Source organism: Carcharhinus amblyrhynchos, chromosome 9, assembly GCF_965287045.1.
Source record: "Carcharhinus amblyrhynchos chromosome 9, sCarAmb.v2.hapA, whole genome shotgun sequence".
NCBI classification, from domain to species: domain Eukaryota; kingdom Metazoa; phylum Chordata; class Chondrichthyes; order Carcharhiniformes; family Carcharhinidae; genus Carcharhinus; species Carcharhinus amblyrhynchos.
The window spans coordinates 97,367,100-97,383,892 of record NC_137332.1 but is presented as its reverse complement, the minus strand read 5'-3'; the positions used below and the strand labels follow the sequence as shown (position 1 = coordinate 97,383,892).

At 42.6% G+C, this 16,793-nt stretch overlaps 1 protein-coding gene across 1 annotated transcript; it reads right to left on the bottom strand.

Annotated features, from left to right (window-relative positions):
- Positions 1-2,443: 2,443 nt before the first annotated feature.
- Positions 2,444-12,514, bottom strand: LOC145348638 (uncharacterized). The gene is made up of 2 exons (XM_080196803.1): positions 12,412-12,514; positions 2,444-3,354 (listed from the first exon to the last, which is right to left on the bottom strand). Exons 1-2 carry the CDS (start codon positions 12,512-12,514, stop codon positions 2,444-2,446), a joined length of 1,014 nt encoding a protein of 337 aa, XP_080052929.1.
- Positions 12,515-16,793: the final 4,279 nt, after the last annotated feature.

Here is a 16,793-nt window from a genome sequence, read left to right as displayed (position 1 = left end):
AACATGCACCTCGACATTTAGCTTAATACCTTTCACTTGCAAAATATTCTGCATGCTGTCTGCAATGTCATTTCACTTGACACCGATGAACACAAAACATCTCAAGACGGCTGTTTGACCAGCACTGTCTCTCTGTCTGTTATGGAATTGCCTATAACTGCAAAATGTTCACTCCTCGTTGTGTCCTTCTGTGCAGCCCCGACGAAGTTCGTGTCATTATTTGGACGGCACAACTTCATGGCGGCGTCATTCCAAGCAGCCTTCAACACTGAAGTTGGCAGACATTTCGAGGACCAGCGTATTCCTGATCTTTCCAATTTCCAGATGGCCACCATGCTCTTTCCTGAACGCTCGCTTCCAGAGAATCCAGGAATGAATGCTCCAGGAAGCTCTGATAACTCTGAAACTTGGCAGCCAGGGAATTCCCCGGCTTGGAAATCCTCACCTCAAGCTGATGTACATGTAAACATTTACTTCAGAGGCAGATCACCAATTCCCATCAAGGTTTCTGAAGTTTCCACAAAGTGCATAAATTACATACAGTGGGGCACATATGCACAGCTAAGATGCGCAACAATCATTTTATTCCCTCTAATACAATCTAATGAATGACCTGTTGAAAACATCAGTTTTACTTTATAGACTGTAAACGTGCACTGTGCGGACATTCTTTTTGAAAATAAAAACGTTTTGATGCTGATTCGGTTTCGTTTTTATTATTTCGCTGGCCGTATTGACCTGTGAAAAGTCCAGAGAGGAAAATATGAAGAATACTTAAAATTAAAACAAATATTCGACATCTTCCCTGTGATAGCGAACTTAGATTATTTGCCCAAAGCCATAGCTCTGCTGTCTACACTGCGACGCTCCTGATTCCAGCTTTACACTGCTGCGTCTCTTGTTTTCCGTTCTTTACCGCAGATTCGTATCCCCACCGTTGAAAATGTCACCGATTTGCATCCCTGCTCTTTACACTGCTGCCGATTTTTATTACAGATTATTACACTGTCGTCCACGCTTATTTCCACTCATTGTTCTTCCGAAACTCTTGTTTCCCATTCTTTACATTGTCTCTGCTTACGTTTCCCGGCATTTACCGTTTGTGATCCAGAGACTGAAATTGAGATATTAGCTCCATTTTTGCCTCTACATTTTGGTTTAACAATCTCCGTATCTTCTTAGCACCCCCTACTTGCTGTGACCCGGATTTAAGTTCATGTAGCTGTTCCAAGTGACCATACAAATCACTCTTATCAAAATTGGTTAGCACATATTAATACCTTTTCTCCCAGTTTCTCAATTACCCTTCCATTTTTCCTGCATCTCTTAACAATTTATCTTCCATGTTCCTCGGACGCTTGTAAACATCGTAAACGAAGATTATCAATTCACCGTTGTTCCGTTCAACCCTTCTCCCCTCATTCGATATTTCTCCGGGAATAGCATTTCTCCTCACAGCCATGATTGTTTATTAACTGTCCGAAAGTTCTGCAGCAGAGGACAATGAGCTAACTTCGATCATCCCCTAGAACCCGTTCGTCTTTATTTATTAAGATAAAATACTCTCAAATATTTCGGCGTTTACCTTGAAATCATTCCCCTCATTCAATAGACATCTTCGCATTGAAACACATTACAAACACGTCATAAACAATCAAGTAAAATCGAAGGCGAAAACAAAGTGCTTGTGAGAAATGTATTTACTTTTTTGCAACAGTGGTGACTTGGTAAAAGTTAAATGGGACATTTAGAATTCATGAATAGTTTGGATGATGATTACCACTTTAAAATGTTTCCACTTGTGGGGCTTTCAAAACTATGGGACAATGTTGCTGCTTAGACAGTGAATTGTTTTAATTCTTCAGCGGAAGAACAGTCCTGCGTTTGTTGCCCATGCTAACATCACTTGCACTAATTGACTTCCTATGACATTTTAAAGAGCAGTTCAGAGATAAACGCATTGGTATGGGCGTGCAGAAACATACAGGCCAAGACAGATAAAGTTCTTGGATTTGTAGTAGCCAATGAGTCCCGACAGGCTGAGTTTCATATATGCAATGCATGGGTAGTTCTGTGGATGCACGTGATCTGTGTATGGCCATTTGTGTTGACATACATGCCGGCGCATGTAATTCCCTAAAATGCAGCTCAAATTTTTCCACCTATCCATTGACAAGGATCCTTCTCAAGAAAACTTCAAATATATTTGAATACAAATAGCTGAACTGACTTTATAAGAAAGAGTTCAAATTAAAATGCGCCCATTTGCTGGACATATAACAAATTCCATTTGTAGATGTATCAGTAAAAAGAACATAATTCATAAACAAAATGTTTGCCCATCCCTTCCTTGTAATGGCAGATAAACAGAATTTCCTGGTGTAAATCTGCGAAGCCAAATTTTATATTCATGGTCTAGAAATAATGAAACAATCGTCAGGTCTCAATTATTTTGCTTATTGATTAATTGGACAACAAAGGTAAAGGGATATTTCACCACAATCTTGAACTGTTCTCTCAACTTTGACTGTGTTACGCCATAAATGAATGTGTTTGTGCAGCAACTTAAACTTCGCATCATAATTCCGACTTGTTGAAAAATGTAGAGAGAATCAGTGTAGCCTGTAGGATCTGTTCCGGTTACATAATAATATAGGAACTCTATAACATCAATGAACCACAAGAGTATGAAGTTACCCGAAATGGCAAAAAGTAAAATCATGGACTTCCGCCGGCTTTCCATCTCTGAATCGCGCTGTTTTTCACTCTTGTTCTGAGCCCTTAGTCTTTTACGAACGCGACTGGCCACTACTATGTGCTTCACCGTCAGGAAATTGAGCAATAAAATCAACACAAATGGAAACAATGGATTTAACACTGTGTCAAACCAGTTAAACCCAACCCAACCAGGCTCAGCAAAATAACTTGGCTTTGTAAAACAGTACCATGGCACGTTGTTGATTATTTCTGAGGATTCGACTGTGAAATAAAAGGGGACATTTTTGAAGCAAAGCAGCGTGCCAGTTGTCGCTAGTGTCACCACCACAGTTTTCTCAGTGCAATAATTTGCTCTCAACTTCTGGCAACAAATAGCCACAAATCGATCAAAAGAGAAAGCGACGGTGAACCAGACAGACCAGTCTGAGGCTGCACAGCCGAGGAAAAATATAGTACTGCATAGCGGAGTGATTTCCAGGAACGATCCCGGAAAGAAGTAATAACTAATTCTCCAGAGTATGACTTCAAAAACAATGACCAACAAATCTGCGAAAGCCATTGCCACTAGATAGCGAGTAGTGCACTTTGAGAGTCCACACTTTCTCCGTGACAGAATCGTAATCACCACTAAATTAGCTGTAACAAAAACAAAGGGAAATTGTATTGTAAACAACTGGTCAAATATAATCTGTTTCGGAATGCAGCATTACAGGATGACATATTAAGCAGCTATAAACAAGTGGATTGGGAAGTTTAGTGGCCCGAAAATTATTCGAACTCTATGCAATAAACCGAAACCGCCAATTTAATAATTAACAGAGGCCGAAGATGTGGCCGATTGCCAACAACGCATGAGAAATGTGTATGTTTTGATGAGGCGTACGTTGTTCCAAATTACTATTTCGCTGTTTCTCTAACCTTCTGCACGTTTCCTTGTCCTCGGGATGCTGGAGTTGAAGGATATACGGAGAAACTTTGGAGAACGCAATGTGATTTCAAAACCATGTTTGAGGGCCGGAAAATACAGACAGCTTTTGCCGGTGGACCAGCACCCCACCCCCACCCCCCAGCCTCCCCCCACAGCCGTCAGAATATAGCCCCATCCCATTATTGCATGCAATCCAGTTCGGTCACTTGTATTCAAATATGTTGTGAGAAACACGGACTCGGAAGTGAGCGTAGTGCAACTGGGAATCTCGGATGACATCTGCGCTCGCAAAAGGGGTTTGGGCGGAATGTTGATGCAAATAGCTGTAACAGTCGACTGCCATAAGATAGATGCCGGTGGAAAAACCTATTGGCAGAAACTAAACTTGAAATTTTGAGAAAAAGATGGAAACAGTCAGGGAGGGACACTCAGAAGTCAACGGAAGAATGGCAGCAGCAAAACTTATTTATTGTGCCAGTTGGGGCTAAATATTAGAACATTACTGAAACAGTCATCAATTTTCTAAAAACGAGTTGAAGGAGGGGCCATGCTAGGATTGGATTAGAGAACATTCCACATATACGAAAACATTGCACAGTTAGGACAATTAAGAGTTTGATAGCCTCATAGCCTCACCACATGATTGTGTGAGGAGAGGAGGGAGCAGAGGTGTTGGGCATACACTAGTGTTGACATCGAAACTTCATGCAACCGTAACTGGGCCATGCTTGGGCTCCAATTATCGAGAATACATGTATATATATCAGTGATTTGGATATCGGTATCAGATATGATATTCTATTTTTAAAGACGGCTGGAAACCTGGTGGAATGGAAATGGTGTGGAAGATGGACAGAGGTTTATCAGGCATATCAGTAACATGAGTTAGTTAGCACATCCAGGACAACATGGATATGTGTGAACGTTTGCACTTCGGCATGAAAAGCAGAACGGCTGTGCATGAAGTAAATATTGCTGGACTGGGAAATGCGGATTTATGAAGCGAACCCAACCTCTCAGAACAACAATCACTAAAATGAAACACGTTGGGAAAGTAAGAAGAAAGCAGACAAATGGTATGTTGGCCTTCATTCCAAAGCATTTGAGTACTGGAGACCAGTTATCTTACTGACCCTTGGTGTGACCATTCTATACATGTAATGCACAGTTTTCTTTTTCTTATCTAAGAACAACGGCTAAACATGTTATAGAGAGGGTGCTACTGAATTCGCCAGATTAGCCCCTGGGATGGTACGATTATCCCTTGAGGAGAAGTTGGTCAACTCGGTCCATACGCTCCAATTTAGAGGAAAGAAGGGTATCATGTTGAAACATATCGGTGCTGCCGGGCCTTGCAGAACGAATGCAGGGATGATGTTTCCTTTAGCTGGAGGCGAGGGAATAAGGGTCAAGTTTTCTATAAACAGAGGAGACACTTTTCGACTCAGATAAATAGTTTATACTTCACTCATAAGCTAGTGAACCTATGGAACTCAGAGTCGGCAGTGGATGCGAAGTCATTGAATTAAGAAGGAAATTAAAGCAAGACGAAAGAGGCACATGACACGCATAGACAGCTAGGATCAAGTGAATCCCTTGAAGAATGTAAGGCTGTAGAAATAGAGTTAAAAGCGTAATCAGGAATGTAAAGGAGGTGGGGTGGGGGACAAGATTTTTTGGCAGATAAGGCAAAGGAGAACCCAAAGAGCTTCTACAAATACATGAAGGGCAAAACAGTAACAAGTTAGAAGATATTTTGAGAGGCAGGATCTGCAGGCATTGTGAGATGCAAGGACTGATTAGCAACAGTCAGCATGACTTTGTGAGTGGAAAAATACGTCTCACAAATTTGATTGAGTTTTTTGAAGGAGTAACCAAGAAGATAGATGAGGGAAGTACAGTTGATGTTGTCTACATGGACTTTAGCGAGGCCTTTGACAAGGTACCACCTGGTAGGTTGTTGCATAAGGTGAAATCTCACGAATCCAGATGAGTTTTCTAAATGGATACAAAATTGACTTCTTGTCAGAAGTCAGAGAGCGGTTGTAGAGGGTTTTTTTTCAAACTGGAGGCCTATGACCAACGGTGTGCTTCAGGATCAGTGCTGTGTCCACTGTTTTTGTCATTAATTTTAATGATGTGGATGAGAATTTAGGAGGCATGGTTTGTAGATGACATCAAGATTGATGGGTTGGTGGACAATGAAGGCAATTATGTCCTATTGCAACGGGATCCTGATCAATTGGGCCAGTGGGCTGATGAATGGCAGACGAAGTTTAATTCAGACAAATGTGACATGATGCATTTTGGTAGATTGAACCAGTGCAGGATTTACTCAGTTAATGATAAGGCGTTGGGCAGAGTTACAAAACAAACAGATCGAAAGGTACACGTTCATAGCTCCTTGAAAGTGGAGTCACAGATGGACAGAATTGTTAAGCAGGCATTCAGCAGGCTTGGTTTCATCAGTCAGAACATGGAATACAGAAGTTGGGACGTCTTGTTGAAGTTGTACAAGACATTCGTAAGGCCACACTTGGAATATTGTGTTCAGCTCTGGCCACCCTAATATAGAAAGGATATTATTAAACCACAGAAAATGCAGAAAAGGTTTACTAGGATGCTACCGGGGTTTGGTTGTCTGAGTTATAAGGAGAAGCTGGGTAGATTGGGACTTTTTTCTCTGGAGCTAGGAGGCTGAGATCTTATAGAAGTCTATAAGATAATGAGGGGTGCAATCCACCAGTCAATACAATTTCTCAAAGCTAGGGGAGCGTAAAACTAGAGGACATAGTTTTAAGGTGAAATGGGAGAGATACAGAAGTGTCCAGAGCAGAACTTTTTCGAACAAAGGGTGGTGAGTGTCTGAAACAAGCTGGCAGGGTAGAAGGGAACAGAGCTTCTCGTGAAAAGGGACTATAGGGAACTGGGTAGGCAGCTGAGGAAGAGATAAGCGAAGGTAGTAATCTCAGGATTGCTGCCTGTGCCACGGGACAATGAGGGAAGAAATGAAAGGAGGTGGAGGCTGAATGCGTGGCTGAGGGACTGGTGTAGAGGGCAGGGATTTCGGTTCCTAGATCATTGGGACCTCTTTAGGGGTAGGTGGGACCTGTACAGTAAGGATGGGTGGCACTTAAATCCCAGGGGACTAGTATCTTGGCGGGAAGACTGGCTAAGGCTACCGGGGGGACTTTAAACTAGAAAGGATGGGGGGAGGGAATTGTGATGGGGAAACTGGGACGGAGGAGGTTAGCTCCCAGGTAGGGGAGGACCGCAGGCAGTATGGGGGGGAGGTTAGACAGGGGGTGGAGAAGGGAAATGTCCAGACTGAGGGGCTGAAGTGTATATATTTTAATGCAAGGAGTGTAGTGAATAAGGTAGATGAGCTTAGGGCGTGGATTGCTGCTTGGGATTGTGATGTGGTGGCCATTACGGAGACTTGGATGTCTCAGGGAAGGACTGGGTACTTCAGGTGCCAGGTTTCAGATGCTTCAGGAAGGACAGGGAGGATGGCAGAAGAGGTGGTGGAGTGGCACTGTTGATCAGGGACAGTGTCATGGCTGCAGAGAAAGAGGGTGCCGTGGAGGGACTATCTACAGAGTCTCTGTGGGTGGAAGTTACGAACAGCAAAGGGACGAAAACTTTGCTGGGTGTATTCTATAGGCCACCCAATAGTGACAGGGAAGTTGAAGTGCAGATAGGGAAACAGATTCTGGAGAAATGTATTAACAACAGAGTTGTCGTGATGGGAGACTTCAATTTCCCAAACATCGACTGGAATATCCCTAGGGTAAGCGGTTTGGATGGGGAGGAGTTTGTTAGGTGTGTTCAGGAAGGTTTCCTGACACAGTATGTGGATGAGCCTACGAGGGGAGAGGCTGTACTTGACCTGGTACTGGCGAATGAACCTGGGCAGGTGATGGATCTCTCGGTAGGGGAGCATCTTGGGAATGGTGACCATAATTCTATCTCCTTCACAATTGCATTGGAACGAGATAGGATCAGGCAGGCTAGGAAGGTGTTTGTCTGGAGTAAGGGGAGATACGAAGAAGTCAGGAAGTTACTTGGACAAATAAACTGGAAGGAGGCATTCTTAGGGAAAAGTACCGAAGGAAGGTGGCGGATATTCAAGGAATGTTTGTCTGGAGCTATGCGTGACAACGTTCCGATGAGACAAGGGGGTTTTGGTAGGTCGCTGGAACCGTGGTGCACGAAGGCTGTGTCGAACCTAGTCAGGAGGAAAGGGAAGGTGTACAAAAGGTTCAGGGAACTAAGAGAGGTTAAGGATCTTGAGGAGTATAAGGACTGTAGAAAGGAGCTTAAAAGGGAAATTAGGAGAGCCAGAAGGGGTCATGAGAAGACCTTGGCGGGTAAGATTAAGGAGAATCCCAAGGCCTTTTATAAATATGTGAAAGGTAAAAGGGTGAGAAGAGAAGGGATAGGACCTATAAAAGGTGAAGGGGGTAAGGTCTGTGTGGAACCAGAAGAAATGGCAGAGGTGCTTAATGAGTACTTTGCCTCAGTATTCATGGTGGAAGCTGATCTGGGAGATTTTGCTACGGATTTGCAGCAGATGGAAAAGATTGAGTTTGTGGATATTAAGGTGGAGGATGTGTTAGAACTTTTGAATTCTATCAAGATAGGTAAGTCGCCGGGACCAGATGGGATATACCCCAGGATACTGTGGGAGGCGAGGGAAGTAATTGCAGAGCCCCTGGCGATGATCTTTGTGTCATCAATGGAGACGGGAGAGGTTCCGGAAGATTGGAGGATTGCGGATGTAGTCCCTATTTTCAAGAAAGGGAACAGAGCCCGGGAAATTACCGACCGGTGAGTCTGACCTCAGTGGTTGGTACGCTGATGGAAAGGCTTCTGAGGGACAAGATTTACGAGCATTTGGAGAGGTTTGACATGATCAGGAATAGTCAGCATGGATTTGTCAAGGGCAGGTCGTGCCTTACGAGCCTAGTTGAGTTCTTCGATAATGTGACTGAACACATTGACGAAGGAAGTGCCGTGGACGTGGTGTACATGGACTTCAGCAAGGCGTTTGATAAGATCCCCCATGCAAGACTTCTTGAGAAGGTGAGAGGGCATGGGATCCAAGGGCCTTTGGCCTTGTGGATCAAGAACTGGCTTGCCTGCAGAAGGCAGAGAGTGGTTGTGGATGGGTCTTTTTCTGAATGGAGGTCAGTCACCAGTGGAGTGCCCCAGGGATCTGTTCTAGGACCCTTGCTGTTTGTCATTTTCATAAATGACCTGGATGAGGAAGTGGAAGGATGGGTAAGTAAGTTCGCTGATGACGCGAAGGTCGGTGGTGTTGTGGAAGGTCTGGAAGGATGGCAAAAGTTGCAGCAGGACATAAATAGGATGCAGGACTGGGCGGAGAAGTGGCAGATGGACTTCAACGCGGATAAATGCGTAGTCGTCCATTTTGGCAGAACCAACGGGATGAAAAAGTACACTATCAAGGGCAGGAGTCTTGGTAGTGTTGAAGAGCAGAAGGATCTTGGGTCCGGGTCCACAGGACTCTTAAATCGGCCTCGCAGGTGGAAGAGGTGGTCAAGAAGGCGTATGGTGTACTGGCCTTCATTAATCGGGGGATTGAGTTTAGGAGTCGGGAGGTAATGCTGCAACTTTATAAGACCCTTGTCAGGCCTCATTTGGAGTACTGTGCTCAGTTCTGGTCGCCTCACTATAGGAAAGACGTAGAACCTATTGAAAGGGTACAGAGGAGATTTACAAGGATGTTGCCTGGACTGGGAGTCATGCCTTATGAAGTTAGGTTGAGGGAACTGGGTCTCTTTTCCCTGGAGAGACGTAGGTTGAGAGGCGACCTGATAGAGGTTTATAAAATGTCGAGAGGAATAGATAGGGTGGATTCTCAGAGGCTATTTCCCCGGGTTGAAATGGTCGCTACGAGAGGACACAGGTTTAAGGTGCGTGGAGGAAAGTACAGAAGTGATGTCAGGGGTAACTTTTTCACTCAGAGGGTGGTGAGTGAATGGAATCGGCTGCCGTCAGTGGTGGTGGAGGCGAACTCGCTGGGGTCTTTTAAAAGGCTCCTGGATGAGTATATGGGGTTTTATGGGATTGGGGGTTATAGATAGGTGTTGATGTGATCGGCGCAACTCGTGGGCCGAAGGGCCTGTTTGTGCTGTAATGTTCTATGTTCTATGTTCTATGTTCTAAGTAGAGGCTGGTACAATTTAGTTTTGTTTTTAGAAAAGCATTTAGATAATTACATGGATAAAATGGGTTTGGACGGATATGGCGAAATGCGGGCAATTGGGATTAGCTTAGGGTTTTTTTTTAAAGAGGTGGCATGGACCATCTGGGCCAAAGGGTCTGTTTCCATGATGCAAACCTCTCTATAATAGATTCCTAAATTCTAAAGACATCATCAGCTTATAGAGAGATTGTGTGGTTATGGCTTTGAGATAGAGGATCAACCAGAACCATACAGAACGGAGAATCAGTTTCTACGACCTGAAAGGCCGATTCCTACTACTGTTTTCTGTGTTTTCATGACTCAACATTGCAGCAGGAACACAGTATTGTGGTTGAGATTAAGAACCTGTCTTGCTTTTCTTTTCCCAGTTGTTAGTGAACAGAAGATCAAGTTTGAATCGTAAGCAAATGGAAATGGAACACGTATTTCAAGTGCTTTGGTCCAACAAGACTTGCATTGCCATAATTAAAATATGAAGAACTATCTGGAGCCTGACTCGGAAGTGAATTGAAAAAGACTCGCACTTGTAATGGAACAGAGGCAGAGTGAAAAAGAAAAAGAGTGAATGTGCATTCAGAACATAGTGGGAGAAGGAAACAAACAGTGAAACGTTAATTGGACATATCAATAATTCATTATGTGCAAGGAAGAGGGGGACGAAATTATTAATAATTCAATCAAATAAATAATAACACTTTTGATTGGAATGATTGAAACAATACACGCTGAAATTAATAATAGAGGAGATTTTACAGCTTGAAATTGCGGAAAAGAAATGATGTAAAAACACTGGAGTAGAACTAATTTTGTAATACTGTTAGAAACCAGTTAGTGCAATTCCCAGTAACAGTAGTCCACTTACCATAAGCCCATGACAAGCAAAACATTCAGGCACACAGAAAAAAATAGACAAAAAACGCAAGAGCGTAAGAATTAGGGGCAGAGTAGGCCATCTGGCTTCTCGAACCTGCTCCACTATTTAATAAGATCATGGCTGATCTGTTCGTGGGCTCAGTTCCACTAAGCCGCCCGCTCATCATAACCCTTATTTCCTTTATCGTTCAAAAAGCGATTTGTCCTTATCTTAAAAACAATCAAAGAGGTAGGCTTCACCGTTTCAATTGAAAGGGAATTTCACAAATTCACACCCATTTGTGTGAGGATGTTCTTCCAAAATCAGTTCCCCCTATTTTGAGGCTATGCCCACCCTCCAGTTCTTATTTCACCCGTCAGTGGAAATAACCTATTTACTTGTATCTTAACTATTTCCATCGTAATATTATATGCTTCCATCAGGTCCCCTCCTCATTTGTCTGAATTCCAATGGGTATAGTCCCAGCCTTCTCTGTATTTTCACATAAATCAAACCTTTCAACTACACAATCAAACTAGTGAACCTCTTCTGTACTCCCTCCAACACCCTCAGAACCCTCCCCACACCCACCCATCCCCCCTCCCCAGTACGAGTATATCCGTTCCGTGGTAAGGAGACCAAAATTGGATACAATATTCCAGGAATGGCTTCGCCAGCGCCTTCTACAGTTGCACCATAACCCCCATGTTTTTAAACTCCATCCTTACAGCAATGAAAGACAACATTCCAGCTGCCCCCTGAATTACCTGCTGCACCTGTAAATCTTTTTTTTCTGCGATTCATGCTGAAGGATACCCTAAAAAAAAGTGATCTCGCATGTATCAACATTGTTCTCTATCTACCAGGTCCTTGTCCAGTCTCTTAAACTTCCTACATCCCTTTGCAAACTTTCAGTGTCCTTTATACGCTTTACTGTACCACTCACCTTAATGTTATCGGTGAACCTGGACGCACAACTTTCTGCCATCAATTACAATTTATCGACGAAAGTTTTAAACAATTGTGGCCCCAATACTGATCTCTAACGCATACCACTAGTCACTGATTGCCAACCAGACAAAACATTCATTTGCACCCGCTCTTTCCTTTCTATTATTTAAGCAGTTCTCTGTCCATGCTGACACGTTGCCCTAAAACTTTGCATCCTAATCTCATGCAGCAATCTTTGGTGTGGCACCTTGTCAAATGTCTTGAAATCTAGTTGCACGACATCCATCGGTTCACCGTCATCCCCCACGCTCGTAATGTCCTCAAAGAGTTCCAGTAAATTAGTTCAACCTGACCTACTTCTCATGAACTCTCACTGTGTCTTCCCCATGGGGTAATTAACGAGGTGCCTCGTTTCTTTCTTTCTTGATGATTTACTCCAGAATTTTCACAACTACAGATGTTAAGCTAACTGGACTATAGTTAGATGCCCTTTGCCTCCCTTTGTTTTGAAATAGTACTTCACCTTTGTTGCTTTTCAATCCGCCGGAATCGGAGCAAATTTTGGCGAATTATCACTTGGACGTTTGTTATTCCCCCCGCCATCTCTTTTATAACCCTGGAATGCACTCCATCAGTGCCGGGTGTCTCATCTACTCTATCCCCTTTTGCTTGCCCAACGCTAATTCTATAGTGATAATTTTCGTTTCTATGCATATCCTGGAAACATGCCTGCCATATCCTTTTTGTCATCAATTTTTGGCATGTGATTGATGTCTTCCACTGTCAAGACTGACGCAAAATAGCTGTTCAATGCCTCTGCCATTTTCGTCATTTTCCGTTGTTAAATCCCCCTTTCATCCCCTAAAGTATCATTGCTTACCTTAAGCAATCCTTTTCGTCAGGAAAGACGTAAAATGTAGTTAAAAGTTATTAAAAAAGGAAAGGTCACATTTTCCCAACTTTACTGAAATCTCTGAATGTCATCAAGAGGATCACATTTCATTTTCTGGCCACCGTTAATAAAACGAATTGAAAAGGCAGGCAGCATCATAGATAATATTCAGACTCACAATTTAGCAAGGGAAGTTGGAGAACTTTTATGGATTTTAGATCTGCGTTGGTACAAGTGTTATTAAACACATATCCAAACAACATGAACTGTGCAAGCAGAAGCACAATGATTTCCAGATGAATACAAACTGGTGGTTCATTTAATATAGGTAGAAATTTCAAGACGATCACTGAAGTTCATTTGAAATTTGCAGAATATGTTTTGCAATGTAAATTATTTCAAAATATACACCATGTGCTGCTTAATTTAGCATTTAAGAAAAAGGTCTCCCAAATATTCCTTGGAAAACAAAAATCCTAATGGGAGAACGATGAATATAGGTCCAGATAGACCAATTTAAAAGTCATTTAAAAAAGCAAAAGTTAAGACGACAGCAAAATGCAATACAAGTACTGACGTTTAATTCCAGAGTAAAATATTTAAAATGCATAGATACATCAAACAACTATTTCCATGGCACATTGATAGTGTCGTGTACATTTCTAGTTTTCATATTACAAAACATATTTTGAGGCACTGGGGATTTTACAAGGATGACATCATGACGAATGTATTATAGCTATCGTGAAGAATTGAACATACTGGGGCTCTTTTATGTTGAGCAGAAAAGGCTGAGTGGTGAGCGTGCAGAAACCTTTGAAATGACGAAGATAATTTGAGAAGATTTCTGAAGAGTAGGTTTTACTTTACATACAAACAAATCTAACTCTGGTGTTCGGCAACATCACGAAAAAAGACAAGAAATTAACCTCAAGAATCTTTTTTTTACTCTGAAGGTGTTTAGAATGTGAACTTTCCACAACCTGGAACTGTTCTGGGACGAATATTGGAGCGTTTCAGCCTCGAGGACAGCTTCTTGGATGAACAGTTCGCAGAATATCTGCTGTTCGGATGAAATGGTAAAGAATGAAGGAAGCGTGTGCATACTTCAAACTTCATCATTATCTGGTTTAGTTGAAGGCCACTTTGTGCGCTTTGTATCTGAAGCAATTAGCTGTACCTTGAATATTAATTAATCACGTCAGTGCTTCATTTCGAACATTGCAGAAATTGGAGCAGATTATTTATTTTTCAATCGGCGTACTACTTATTTTGTTATGATATGCCCATAAATGTTATTGTTTGCTGCGCCAGAACAGATCTTTCCATTGAGGAACACTCAATTTTACTTCTCCTCGCTTCTAGTTGGCCCTTTGTTCCTAGATTAGAATCCCTACAGCTGAGAACGATGCTATTCGGCCCACAAAGCCTACACCGACAACAATCCCGCCCATGCCCCATTCCCGTAACTCCACGCATTTACCCTGCTGATCCCCCTGATATGAAGTGGCCATTTAGCACGCCCAATTACCCTAACCCGTATATCTTTGGATTCTGAGAGAAAACCGGAGCACTTGGAGGAAACCCACGCAGACAATGAACATGTGTAATCGCCACACAGAGAGTGACCTAAGGCTAGAATTGAACCCGTGTCCCTGGCGATGTGAGGCAGCAGTGCTAACCACGTATTCATATAACTGAAGTAAAGGTAGACACCGTTAAAGGTTACATGAATAAAGCCACTGACTCATGAAGAAAAGCCGATCCGTCAAACAATCAAATAAGTGCTTGAAATAATCTCTCTCCAATATTCATTCCATAGCCAGATCACGGAACAAAAGCGCAAGCAGTCCACAAATTGTGCGTGCTGAGTTTAAGCATGGGTTAATCACTTACCATTTTAAATTCCTCAGCGTAACTGTAAGAAGAGAAAGACTGGGTCACCGACCAGACCATTTATTCACGCAGGGAGACGTAAATGTAGTTGTGGAGAACACTGGGTTACAGGGTTGTAATCTGGATAGTATTGCAGTAGATAAGGAGGATGTGCTAGATATTCTTGAGGGTTGTGAGGCATTGGAGAGGGTGCAGAGGAGGTTTACCAGGATGTTGCCTGGTATGGAGGGAAGGTCCTATGAGGAGAGACTGAGGGATTTGGGGTTGTTTTCGTTGGAAAGAAGGCGGCTAAGAGGGACCTTATTGAAACATACAAGATGATTAGAGGTTTAGATAGAGTGGACAGTGATAGCTTTTTTCCTCGGATGGAGACAGCTAGCACGAGGGGACATAGCTTTAAATTAAGGGTTGGTAGTTATAGGACGGATGTCAGAGGTAGGTTCTTTACCCAGAGGGCGGTGGGGGAATGGAATGCCCTGCCTGCTGCAGTTGTAGATGCGCCTAGTTTGGGGGCGTTTAAGAGGTCCGTGGATAGGTTTATGGATGGAAAGGGATTGGTTTAGGTTAGAGGGTCATTGCTTCTTTCTTAATTGGTCGGCGCAACATCGTGGGCCGAAGGGCCTGTTCTGCGCTGTAATGTTCTATGTTCTATTTAAGCAGTATTGCAGTGCGGGCTGCTCTTCAACTGCGAGCAACGTTTTTATTTAAAGATGTATTTCACTTTCAGCTATTGGAAAGCACTCCTATATAAATGCATTTCACATTATATTTGTCTTTATTAACAAACATCTTCAAGCAGCCACAAAATATTTTCATTTGCTTTCCATTACTTTCGCAAATAACGAAGACAATTGCAAGGAGTTGTGAGTTGTCACCCAAACAAAGGCCTCAATGTCGAACCAAATTCTTCAGTATCGTTTCGTGAACCAATCTCAATACAGTGACAGCATACTCTTCTCTCTTTTCCCTTTTCCACACATAGCTGACTGAACTAAGGTCGTTTTTTTCCCGTAACAACAAATGTTCTTGCACAGCCATAAGCTTGATCATTCAACGCGAAGGAAAGTTAGAAACCTTGTCACTTTCACGTTCAGTAATCGAATAAAAAGAAGTAACAATTCAAGACTTCTGGCTTAAAATGCTATCGCTAATCGGGAGTCTGTACTCGTCACCTCGTCTACAATTCCTCATTAATCCAGCATGCGGTATCATTCACATAGGAAAACCAAAAACCAGCGAACGCATGGGATAACGAAAAATAAACAATTACTCTCGCTTACCAGGAACACCAGTGACGGCTAGAATCATGTAGTACATTTTCCTGATAGTGTAAAATGTTTCACGCATTTTCTCTATGAATGCGTATCACCGTTGGCGTTGCTGGCAACCTCTGAAACAAAATCTGAGTCTATTCAGTCTCAATGCTTTCCATTTATACTCTGTTAGATCTCCACTGGGACATTAAGGTTGCAGCAATATTCAAATCAGCTTTGTATAGGAAAAAATGAATACACAGGTTATGAAAAATTAGATACGATCCTAATGTGATATACTACCTGTTACGATTGTACGGCGAATATTGAACAAAGGGCTTGTTTCGTCAAAGAAAAAACTATCAGATCCATAACTATATTTCATCGTTTTTGACTCTGTAATGCCTTTTCATTCTATAATAATACGTCATACATCTGAGCGCAGCTCTCCTAAATTCTAGGATGTGGATCACAACTTTCTTTTCTCTTGTTACGAAGGATGTGGACGCCTTTGGCTTGACCAGCATTTATTTCTAGTGCGTTAACTGCCATTTTGAAGCTGTTGGTGAGATTCTTTGTAGAACACTGGAGTCTCTGTGGTGCACGGACACTCACTCTGTTGCGAGGGAGGAGTTCAAAGCTTTTGGCGCAGTGACAGGGAAAATGCAGGCGAAATATTTTCACTACTGGATGGTGGTTGGCGATGATGGCGTCCTCTATACGGCGGTGTACCCATCGGTCTTTTGTCCTTGTCATTCTGGAAGTTCGCTGTCGTATAGTTGGAATGCACTGAGGCAGGATAATTTGCAGAGTTCTGCAGTTCATCTTTTAGATGATACAACCTGATGCACTACCTCAGCATCGGTAGTGAAAGGACTGAATATCTGAGATTGGGATGTCAATGAAAGAGTTGCATTCTCCTAGATGTTCTCAAACGTCTTGCGTATTGTTGGAACTGCATTCATTAAGGCAATTGGAGAGCACTCACCTGACTGTTTGATGGTGTCAAGTCTTTGGGGAGTCATGATCTTAGTCAGTCGTCGCAAGATAGCCTAAAATCTGACCTGTTT

Excerpts from the sequence above, each read along its gene's own strand:
- LOC145348638 (XM_080196803.1), bottom strand. The coding sequence starts at position 12,514 with ATGACGAAAATGGCAGAGGCATTGAACAGCTATTTTGCGTCAGTCTTG. Across the intron at positions 3,355-12,411 it reads TGACAAAAAGGATATGGCAG|CTAATTTAGTGGTGATTACG; the intron begins GCATGTTTCCAG and ends TTTTTGTTACAG.